The sequence below is a fragment of the Rhamphochromis sp. 'chilingali' genome, assembly GCF_963969265.1.
Source record: "Rhamphochromis sp. 'chilingali' genome assembly, chromosome: 5".
Classification (NCBI taxonomy): domain Eukaryota; kingdom Metazoa; phylum Chordata; class Actinopteri; order Cichliformes; family Cichlidae; genus Rhamphochromis; species Rhamphochromis sp. 'chilingali'.
In genome coordinates, this window is record NC_137932.1 from 15,358,055 (window position 1) to 15,370,246 (window position 12,192).

The following is a 12,192-nucleotide window of genomic DNA, read 5'->3' on the forward strand; positions in this document are numbered from 1 at the left end:
AAAAAAGCTGGAACTGTGGAGAAAACGCATGCATTTGGAACTGAGTGAGGTAATCAGTTGCGAAAATTTCCCTTTTAACACACAACTGCATGTGGGGGGTACACAAATGGCCTTGCAGTGTTTTCAAAGAGCCGTGCAACAATTACACCAGAAGTGCAGAGAAAGAAAGCTGCCTGCTGCAAAATCTGAACGCTTTCTATCAGGAGCGGTGGCCAATTAACAAAATAATTAACTGAACTAACGTCTCTCTTAAACAACTGTTACAGGCCACTGTGACAGCAACGAGTGTATTTTAATTAAAGTGCCCTCCAGTTAGCTGCGTTTATATAAAGCCCACGAGGGACTCTTTTTCCAGGGAAAAGATGTTCAATGAACTGCTGCACACTGCATGTGCATTGTGACTTTGTCAACGTGGGCTAAATTGGTTGTGGATTGTTGTCAAGCGTTGGAGGGGGAGGGGGGGGGGAAAAAAAAAGCAATAAAACTATTATTCTCCCTCAATCGTACCAAAAAGCTCATCATCTCTACCAGCACCACGGCTTTCCTTATGGGTGTCCAATGAAGCATGCAGATCAGCGTCGAAATTAAAGAGGGATCTGTAATGAAACTCCCAGAGCCCCCTGAGTAAGAAAGTAACAAGACAGCCCATAAATAAGACACAGAGAACAAGATCATAAACGATTTAGACACGCAGGAAGTAGGAAATAGGACAGCAGACAAGAGCAGGAAGTTTATGAATGCCTCGCTGACGTACCTACATTGTGAGCCCACAGGGAAACCTGTTTGGCATTTGGGGCAGAAATGTCATGTAGCTGTCACAAGCTATATTTAAATGAAGGATGGCAATGTCTCAGTTGTGAAGGTAGTGATCTTGGTGTTCAGTTTGAAATGTAAATCAAAAGACAAATTTAAAGAGTTCTTGCTTTGAAATGACTCAAATAAATTCACTCTCTTGCTGAATGATTTATAAAACAAACTACTGCTGCTTTTGAAGTTAGGAGTTGGCTCTAATCTGAGGGTTCCAAAACGATATCACTTTGGGCAACGGCCCCAACCTTTTTTGCACCACGGACCAGTTTATGCCCGACAATATTTTCACGGACCGGCCTTTAAGGTGTCGCGGATAAATACAACAAAATAAAACTAGTACCAGTATCAAAAAAAAAGATTTATTCATAAGACACGTGAAAAGACCCAAGATAACCGAGTGAACGATAAAAACGATAACAAAATAACGCTGAAAACCGATAAAAACCCTGAAAACCATACATTTCACACCTGAGCCTCAACTCTCACGGACCGGTACCGGTCCGAGGCCCGGGGGTTGGAGACCGCTGACTTTGAGAGTTGGCAGGGGCGTAACTTCCAGGGGGGTTAGGGGGGTTATGACCCCCCCAATAATCAGACCCAACCAATATAACCCCCTCAATAAAATTATGAATCATCTTGCATAAATAGGCTGTTGATTTTCTTCACTAATTTGAGGTATTACCAGCAAAATAGTTGCATGTTTAATCATCTGGGAATTTACCCAGATTTTATTTATTTACTTAGACAGCGATCTTGACCCCCCCCCAATGTTCAGCACAAGTTGCGCCGATAAGAGTCAAGGTTCTCCTGTTTTTTTAAAAAAAATTTTTTAACGGAGATACTGAAAGATCAACTTCGGGCGATGAGTTATGCTCTCGAAAAATGGATGGATGCCCTTCAGAATATGAAGCCTCGATTCTCAGCTTGTAATGAGTGCAGTGTAGCTGAAGCATGTTTAGCCTGATTGAGTGAAGCGTTTGTTGAGAGTTAAGAGACGGAGGAGCAGATGGTGAACAGAACCAGACCAGAGGGGGAAAAAATGCAGTGTTGGTTTCTCAAGTTTATTCGATCTGTGGTTATCAAAGACAATGCCCAAGAACATAAGTTATGAAAAACAAAAAAGCCTTCATGATGGGGAATTTTGATATGACATATCATTATTATTTTCAACATAGGCATATTTTCCTCATTTATTTTAAAATAGCAATGTTAAAATTTTAAAAAACAAACGACAAACAAAAAGAAAAACAGATGGACAGAAGAAACAGCAAAGATGCCGAGAAGGACATTATCTCAGTGGAGTGCTTCGTTTGGTGAGCCCCGGGACGGCTCTTGTGTCTGCGTGGGTGTCTGTGCGCGTGCACTGTGAGTTCACCACACTCCACATAATCTTACCATTGTTCGTTACCGGCGGAGTGACTGGCGTTCCCCGTTGTTCTGAGGGGATGAGGACAGTCCCCACTGTCGCTGCCAGTCTCAACTGCACAAACATTCATTCGGGGAAGGAAGAAATAAAAAAAACAACAAAAAAAACCAAAAACTGCTCACCAGTAACCAGGCACCTGGTCATGACATGGCCCCTTAGATTTAAACAGCACACACAGGCACACTTTGATCGCACCCATTCATCCTCTCTTTCAACACACACACGGACACAGTACAGTATACAATGCACAAGCCCCATACATACAAAATTAAGACCTTAAAAAGACACTTGATAAAAGCACAACATGGTATTGTAAAATTAATTGCACGTGAAGAGACGAGATGGAGGAAGCACAGTAAGAGGGGTAAAGGAGGAAGGGGATCGAGAGGGGTGTAGGTGCGGTGAGCGTGGCGAGAAGAGGGTCCAGTACATTCAGTAAACAAAAACAAGAGAAAACGAACAACAAAAAAAGGCAAGATTAGAATCAAAACCACTGAAAATAATTAAATTAAAAAAAAAAAAAATCAAAACACTTCTTTTCCAGTTTGTCATTTTTTTCCTCCTCAGTCATTGATTCGAAGCTCACTCTACAGTAGTCCCGGCGCCGTCTCGGGAGAGAGACAGCTCGGTCGGTTGTGTAGATTTTTAATTGTTTTCTTGCTTTATTTAAAATCAATGTTCACGTCTAAATGTCTACGGACCCGATATCAGAACGTCAGGCGGGGGAGTAGTGGTAGGGTGCAAGTCTTCCATGACCTGACATATGCACAGGCATTTACACAAGTGCGCACACGCGTTCTCTCCCACATACACACACATTCACGCTCACGCATTAACACACAGAGTGCATTCGCATTCCTATCACCCCTGGGTACAGGCTTCCTCTTTTCTTCTCAGATAGCGCACTAAGTACGCCTCTCTCTTCTGTACAAAAGCAGCCTCCTTCTCTGGAATCGGAGACTACATGTTTTTTTTCCTCACTCCTTCTCTTAATTTTTTTTTCGATCATTTCTTCTTTTACTTATTTTGAGAGTTGAGCAGTTTGTCTGCCTCGGGGTACGTCGGGTACTTCACGGTCTCGATTTTCTCTCTGACCTTGTAGGAAGGGTAGAGGCCGGTGCGGCCCAGTTTGCGGTTGATGCCTTTGGAGTAGCCGTCCCAGTGGTTCCCGGCCACGCCGATCACGTCGCCGGGCTCCAGGGGAATGTCCTCGCTATTGCGGGGCTGGTGGGGGTAGACGGCAATCTGATTGTGGGCGTTTTGACCTCCGAAGTAGTAGATGTCATCCAGAGAGTAGAAGAAGGAGGAGGCGTCTGGATGCAGTGTCTGCATAATCTCATAAGCCACACGGCAGACCTGAAACAGAAGCACAGCCAGGTGTTATTTTTATAGAAACATCCATACATGCTCAAGATCTCAAGCCGTCTTGGTGATAATCGTGTTGAAAGACAAAGAGGGACTTCGACATATACATTTTCAGTCCTAGCCAAAGAGACATAGAACATGGTAAGTGACTTATGGATGGGAACTGTGTGTTTGTTGGTGACCACATGACTGATTATCAAAGCGTTTCACACTGATAAATTCGACAGCTTCCTCACATTTTTGACTTTTGACTTTTTATTCCTACAGCACATTTATGAATGTGTACTGACTCTCTCAGGTGCCTCTCACAGACTTTGGACTGATCTCAGTGTAAGGAGCATTAATTTGTGGATAAGCAAAGAACAGGAATTTAATGCTTGCTCCAGAGTGCCGTGGCGCTTCAGCTCTGCAATGGTGTCAATAGTGAGCAATGCTAGCTAACGACAGCTTGTTGATGTGGAGTCCATTAATCACTATAGACTCCCGGACCACGAACATCCTTCTATTACTGTCACTACATGACAGAAAATGTGAATTCCCAGTCTGGTTTGCAAGTATTATGCTAGGAAATCACCTGGTAAAGCCTCTATTACACAGACCTAGAGACCAGTCAGCAACTCCCTAGAAACCACTGGTTGCTATGGAAAAATGTGTATTCCCTGACATGTTGGCACAAACCTCCTCGTGATTGCTTTGCTTGCTAGCAGATTTGCACGCTCGCCTGTAGTTTGAATGAAAAAAAGCAGACTTCTCTACAAACACACCAGTGAAATTGTGATAAGCATGATCCAAACCAGAGATGGAGAAAAATTCCCCTTCAAAATAAAAGTTTTGCCTTTTAAAATGTGCTGGCTACATTTCTGGTTTGTGTTACATTGTTTAAAGTCAAAAGGCTGGTAGTTAGCAAGTGTTTGCAAATAAGTCAGTGGCTTCCACGAAAACTAAACAACCATAATATGACCGGCTTCACCGAGTGACAGCCAAGAACCTCGAGGATACATTTGTCAGTTAGTCTGGAAATACATGATCTTCCCTAGTGACTGGTGGGTTCATATTGAGGTGCTCAATCCCCAATATGGTAGAAAACGTCATGCAATCCAAGCATGAAGTCATGTGTATTTGTTAATGTTTTTGATTAAAAAAAAAAAAAAAAAAATCCAGTCAGAGGGTAAATGCTACATGGGGAAAGCTAACGCTATCATCATAATATGGTATGTAGTATGCTAAATGCTAAATCCCACATGCTAAATGCAAGGCCTGTGGTCCTTTAAGTTATATAAAGTGCCAGCTATAATGCGTCTCTCATGCACAAGCACACCAGTTGGACTACACCCAGGCTGTATTGCGATAGCTGGTATGTTGGCATGTTAATTATGGCCTCCTGACTCTTGATTGACATACGCAGAGTCCTGTGATTGTCCAGTCGTTTTGAGTTAAAGAAATGAACGAACAAAAGCCGGACTTTAAATACAGGTGGGAGGAAGAGCATCTGCTCAATAACATAAGACAAACAGGTTTATCCTTTATGTGTGGAGCTCATGTGGAAAAATGAAAGAAAATACCATCAGACGACATGAGCAAACGAAGCACCAAAACAAGCACTGGGATGTGCACATACAGCAGAAACTCCAGAAGGTAGAAGAGTTAAAAACAAAAAAAAGAAAAAGAAATAAATAGTCTGGTGTCACAGCAGACAAAAACCTAATCTCAAAGTAAAGCTGCTGTAACAGATTTACTGTGGTGGAAGAAATAACTACATCGCAGCATTTACTGAAGTTGAGTTTTTGAACCAAAATATGGTTAAAGTGCGCAATGTCATGTGTCAAAGTCAAAAAGCAAGCAGTTTTTGAGGTGAAGCTTAAGCAGACAGGAGTGCCCGCTATGTGCAGAGAGAAGAGCAGCCGTGTGAGCATGCTGAAAGAAAAACTGCACGCTGCGTCACACACCAGGAAGGTTTGTGTGGTAAAACTCTTAAAAACTAAACATGTAATGAGCACAGCAACACCCACAGTTTACTTTACATGAGCCAAAGGTTTGAATCGTCGCTAATTTCCATCACCTCTGGAGGAGGTGAGCTCCCAACGTGAAGCCCCGTCACACTGAGGTGCGATGGCTAAGCCGATGGAAAGTGCTGAACAGATGTTTCGAGTTGTCTGAGGAAATTTGTCAGTACATGGAAAGCAAGGGGAGAGACGCCACAGAGCTCTGACATGAAAAGTGGCAGGGTGAGTTGGGGTTTCTGTGCAACATAATGAAACATCTCAAAGCGCTAAACCTCCGGCTTCAGGAGCGGGATGGTGTGAGTATAGACACGTACGCTGCAGTTGGAGCTCTTAAAATGTGGGAAAAGCGGGAAACGCTGGTCTCTTCCTGCGTGCTGCCAATCAATGACAAAACAGGTCTCTACTGCAACATTTGCTACAAGTGGACGTTTTGCTGAAAAAAACTGAGCATGCATAGTACATGAAGATTTGCACGTGGAGATTTGCCCAGAAAAGTAAGTTTCACTTTCTCAGCAAGTCATTCTGGAAAGAGCACCTACAAACATTTAAATCAAACTGATCAAACTCCAGTTTAGTGAAACACTCAAGACAAAGTATGGCTACGTGGGCGCTGCGCAGTTCCCACGTTTTATCGCCAAAACGATGCCCCAGCTCCGCCTACAAGCTGTGAGAAAATGATTTCGTTAGAAATGACTCAGACTTTAAAGAAAGTAAGACACAAAAACTAATGTCACTTATGTATCTTTTATTTTTAATGTGATCTCATCTGTTTGTTTGCTCTCTCAGAGCCGTTTAGATCTTAAATCTGAATTCTAAGAAGTCTTGGGAGAAGAACAGCTGAAAAAACACAATAAATTCAAGTATGTTTTTCAATAAATATCAACACAGTGTGGCTGTTTGAGTTGGATCCAGGTATTAATTTTCTGTGACTGAGTTTGACACCCCTGTGCTAAGTGGTGCTGATTTTATATATTTCACTATTCCAGCACTAGCCAAGAACAAAGTAAGGCGCTGGCTATAAGCCAGCCAAATCAAATTCACTATCAATATACTTCTACTTGGGTATATAGTATAAACACTTTTTTAGTTAGTGTACAAAAAAAATCGCAGGCAACATAATAGTGCGGGGAAAGTGTCGTCCATGCCTCGTTATTGTTTTGGCCAAAGCTAAACTACACCTCAGAGTGTGCGAGCATACTACAAAGGCGAAATATAAGATGCTGACAACAGAAAGGCTGCAGGTCTTATCAATAAAGCAGCTTTTACGCAGGTTATGAAAAGAACCTTTATGCGTGAGCTTGAGAATACTTGAAATATAGTTAACAGCACATCCTGACAGATTACAAGGTTTATTTTTACTCCACATCAACCGTATTTGCTTTCTCGCCTCCGTGTCTGAAAGCATCAACATTCCAGTCAGCTCTCCGAGTTACTCCGAGCTGCTTTCATCCCAACATCAAATCCATCCTGACCTTCAGTTTCATGTGAAAACATATCAAAGACACCGTTTCGTGCTCTCTCCAAAAATGAACTGGAAAGCGTGAACTGACCTGCGAAGAGAAAGTGCAGACCAAGAAGTCGGTTTGGGAGAGGAAGTGGATGTCAAGAATGACTCCTCTAAGAGAGTTCTCGGTGTAGCGGTTGTGGAGGCCGGCCGACCACGAGATGGAGTTATCGCTAATGAACTCATAGTCTGGGTACCTGAAAGTGATATGCACACGGAAACACAAATAAATACTTCAAATACACACTAAGGAAACAAAATGAACACGGGCAGATACAAAAACACGCTGTCACGTACGCATCAGTCGGACATAAACACTCTTACAGATTACACACACACACTCCTAGACACTGACTTGGTCTTAGCTTCTTGCAGCAAAGATGGGTCATCGGTAGCTAGGTAAACCCGTTTCTTGTCGACATGAACACGCCTGGCCAGATGTTGGAACTGCTCCTCCACATGCAGCATGTACTCCTCTATGGGGTGGAAGGCTGCCTCAGTCCCCACTTTATCTGTCCTCCTCACATGGACTCTGGAGACAGAGAGACAAAGATAGGGCAACAAATTAGTCATCTATGTTAAACTTACACCATTAAGTTACGACTAATCAAAAGGTTTTTCATTGCATTAAACTGGTTATTTGCTTGGCTTTCTGATATCTTGAATGAAGTCTGTGTTGAAACGTTCGACATTTTCTCTCCAGGCCATACAACAGTCGTAACACAGTTATGATGGTGCAACTCATAATTGCGTTACACGGTGCCTAGTTCTTGTGCTTACATTGCCGGAGGAACATATTTTGTTTCAATACTGGTTACTGGTTGACTAAGCTAAAAATGTAATCTACAATAACTGGAACATGTGCAACTGCTGAAGTATTTTGAAGATCCCGGCGATTGATCACAATATTTTTACTGCGCCTTACAAAACCCCCCCAAAACTAAATAAATAAATAAAGAAAAAACACGTCTATATTCAAACACATTCAGGGAACCTAAACTCTTATGACTCCGAAAGGAATTACAAGTGCAAGTAGCAACCAAGTGTGATAATCAGATGAACCTGGTTTATTGATCATCACCACATGCGGCTGCCTCTATAAAGAGCACAGGTTGTGGCATTTTGCTAGTGTGGAGCTGTCACCACAATATGAGAAAAAGACAAGTATGGCTCATCTTGAAGGGTTTCTAGGAAAACGCCTTATCTCTCTAAAAAAAGAGCATGACGCACAGATTAGATTTGCAAAGTTTCATCTGAACAAACCACAAGACTGGAAAAATGTCCTTTAGACAAATAAAAGTGGAGATGTTGGGCCATAAAACACGGCGCCATGTCAAGTGAAAGACATATAGCACATTAGCACAAACGATGCATGGTGGTGGAAGGATGAGGATTTGGGTTTGTTTTGGAGCCACAGGAGCGGAGCACCTTGAACTGACCATGAACTCCTACCAAAGTATTTAAGAGTGAAAGAGGCCACATGTATGACACCAAAAGCTTGGCCGATCCCGAGTCATGCAACAGGACAATGATCACAAGCACAGGAGTAAATCTACAACAGAGTGGCTGAAAAAGACTGCATAGAGTCCAGTGAAAACTTTCACAGGACTGCAATGCTGATGGATGTTCAATAGATATGACCAAAGTTCCTAAAAATGAGGAATGGAAAACATTCAGATTAACTGAGGTGACAAAGTTAAGGGATTTATTTTCAAAACGGTTAGAAGCCAATAACAGTCGGGGGAAAAGAAGCACACGGTCGTGACGAGAAAAGAAAATACACTTTTTTTTTGTGTTACCGTCATTGACGAAACCTAGTTTTAAATCCACACCGATCTCAAAATAACAGTAAATTCATGTTTTGTTCACAACTGCATTTATTCTGCTGCAAACGTAAAAAGGAAACAGCACTTTTACTTTAACGGCATGTTTGGGGAATCTTTCCATTGTTAGTGTAAATGCACACCCACAAAAAAAATGCTAGGATAGAGACAAAGTAAACAAGAAAGGCCAACAGTGACAAGAGAGGAGTTTAAAGGATGTAGCGAGACAGAAAAATGGACAGAAAGAGCAATGACCAACCCAGCTGTTTTTATTCCTTTCTTTCTTTTTTTTTAAGTATCCTTGTCCTCGCTTCCAGTAAGAAAGGACAAAGAGAGAGTGCTGTCACTGCTGTACATCTGACAAAAAGAGCACAGCTTGAAAACGGAACAAACGATGAGAACTCCTCCTCGGACACAAAACCATCTGTCAACCTGATGGGTGCAGAAACACAATTTTATTCCAACCATAACTATTCACTTACGCAGCTACCCAGCTATATCTACATTGTGACTTCTGCCCTCAGGGAGAAAATGAAATTTATAAATATGAGACTGGAGAAAAAGACATTTTAAGTGTTCACTTCTTTTTTTGGGGGGTGGGGCAAACATGTGTGCCTTTTCCACATTAATATAATTCCACTATGGGAGCTGGCCAGTACAACCAGCTGTCTGCTGCTGGACAAGAAGCAGTTCCACTGGAAAATCTACAGTCAGAGGCACCTAGGTGAAACCTATTAGTCTTTTACTTCCACTTATTCGGGATCTCTCAGCTGCTTTGGGAGTTGAAAAAGTTCTGTGACCTCACGGTTGCCTTGATCTCTTTTGTGAGAATGAAGCAGAAGTAGAAAAAGTTAGACGTTGAGAGAATAAACACTTTGTCTCTAATTTCTACCGCTGGCCACAGATCAATCAGTAACTATTGAGTTTGCTCGCCTTTATTTACGTGGCAATGAAACCCACAGAATGGAGGTGAGAACAGCAGGTGAATGGGCGCCGTGAGTCTTTCATTCAGCGTCGATGTCTCTGATCGGACAGAGGTCTCGACATCAGGCTTTCCCATCCTTTGTTACGGTGCCTCTCTCCTGCTCCTGCTCTTCTTTCATGTCTCCCGTTTTTTTGTTCCCACAAACCCTCGTTTTATCTCGCTCTTTTCTCTCTCTGTCAGAGCGGCAGAGGCCGCTGTGAGGTACTGCTTTGCTCTTAGCCCCCCCAATCCCACCAGCGCTCTCCCACACAACTGCCACAATAATTCAATTCACTCCTCCCTATTCATACAATATTGCCAAGGCAGACTAATTCTCACGGTGGGTGTAAAAACATACATTATAGACATCAAACACCCGCACCCTAGACGCAGCAAGCGCTGATCCTGGCAGACTACGACAATAGCATACAGACAAAATGAATTACCGTATTTCCCGGACTACAAAGCGCACCTGAATATTAGCCGCACAAGCTAAAATCAGGGGAAAATCCTGTTTTGTACATACATTAGCCGCACCTGACCAAAAGCCGCAGGTGTTTCAATATTGACTTATCATATGTAAGAGAATATGCACAAAGCGAATTGTCAGGAAAGAGATGGCTGTTTGGAGACACACCCCTTTTATTAATATTTTGAAAATCAAGTTATGGGTACATATTTGCACATGTGCTGTGCTTCATAAATGAGTAACAAATGTAGTACATAACAGTAACCTACAGCACACCAGAAAAATAGATTCAGACTACCTTTTAGGCTCAGGTGCAGTGACACGGCTTTAACAAGAAGAAAAGTCAGTCATTCACCACCATCTTCCTGCGCACTAAAACCACCAAAGTCCTCTTCTCCAGTGTCGGAAACGAACAGGCTCAGGATGGCTTCGTCATCCACTCTCAGCTTCTTTCCTTCGTTGTCACTTTCAAAACCAAAGATAATCCTCATTGTCATTGTCAGTGTCGGAGTCGAACACCCTCTGAAGGGCCGTGGCGGTGTCCTCCTCTTCATCATGCAGCAGTCCAGCCCTTCGAAATCCGTTGGTGATCGTGGATGTTTGCACACTTTTCCACGCTGTCAGAATCCACCGGTAGAGTTGAGCACAACTTGCTTTTCGCAAGTTTATCGCCGCTCGTCATCCACGACTCCCGCTGAACGCGTAGCGCTACTTTGAAGTTTGTTTTTCGCGCTACTTGTACGGCACTATGTTGCCTGGCGGATGGACATGTGACCAACATACCACTCTTAAACCCCGATCCTTCCGCCAGGCAACGTAGTGCCGTACAACAGCGGAACAAACAAAACAAATCGTCTTACGATATCACAAAAATCATGGACAATCTATAGAAAAGCCGCACCTGACTAAAAGCCGCAGGGTTCAAAGCTTGTGCAAAAAGTAGCGGCTTATAGCCCGACAATTACGGTATTTGTTTGAGTATGACCTCAGTACTCTGCCCACCGGAGCTCTGGGCTGCTGGGCTTTGGAACTGTAGCTGCTATTAACATTTGAATCTTTAGAAAACAGCTCATATGATAATTACATACACAAAAGCTGTAGAATCACCGCTGATGCAACTTGTACTTTGACACCAAAACATGTCAAAGTTGTTATTAAGATTTATCTCCAGTGCTCATAATTATAGATTATGACAAATTAAATATAATGCCATCATCAAGTATCCTAATGAGCTGTCAGGGCTACAGTAAGCCTCTATGAAAGACTAAATTATATTCTCTGTTGGCAATTTGGTGATGGGTAGTGTGGGTAGTGCTATTATATCACCCCTAAATGACTTTAATGGATGAATATTTGGTGACTGTGATGGTCATATCATGATCCAGATCACGCTCGGTGAGCACTCATGAAACAAAAAAGGTTATACCTTTCCTTTAGTGTACACCAGACCTTATATAGAAAATAGATCAACTCAGATATGTATAATATATATGAAAGGCCCGGGAAACTACAGTTTTGCTTTTCATATCAGCACATTTTAAAACTTGTTAGCATGTCATCTATTATGAGATTACCGCCAACACAAAAAAGGGAAAAAAGATGCTACTTCACGAGTAATAGATGATAGATTAAAAACAATCCAGGTAATTTTCAAAGGAACCAAAAAGCTTTAAAAAAGTTGAATAAAAAGAAAATATGCTGCTGTTTATACACTAGAGTCTCTTTAAGGACAGAAAAAATGTCAGTGAAAAATATCTGAAGCAGCTTTTTTTCATGTAGATTTTTGTATTATTGATTTTTTTTTTATGTTTGTTCCAAAAGATATATT

At 42.1% G+C, this 12,192-nt stretch overlaps 1 protein-coding gene across 1 annotated transcript in view; it reads right to left on the reverse strand.

Moving 5' to 3' along the window:
• Positions 1 to 1,857: 1,857 nt before the first annotated feature.
• The window catches only part of fut8b (fucosyltransferase 8b (alpha (1,6) fucosyltransferase)), a 95,473-nt gene continuing 85,138 nt past the window's right edge, over positions 1,858 to 12,192 (reverse strand). Inside the window, exons 8-10 of the mRNA XM_080883768.1 lie at positions 7,464 to 7,640; positions 7,155 to 7,305; positions 1,858 to 3,592 (exon numbers count right to left, since the gene is read on the reverse strand). Of these exons, the coding sequence (XP_080739894.1) occupies positions 3,254 to 3,592; positions 7,155 to 7,305; positions 7,464 to 7,640 (667 nt within the window). The 3' untranslated portion in view covers positions 1,858 to 3,253. The remainder of the gene's footprint in view (positions 3,593 to 7,154; positions 7,306 to 7,463; positions 7,641 to 12,192) is intronic.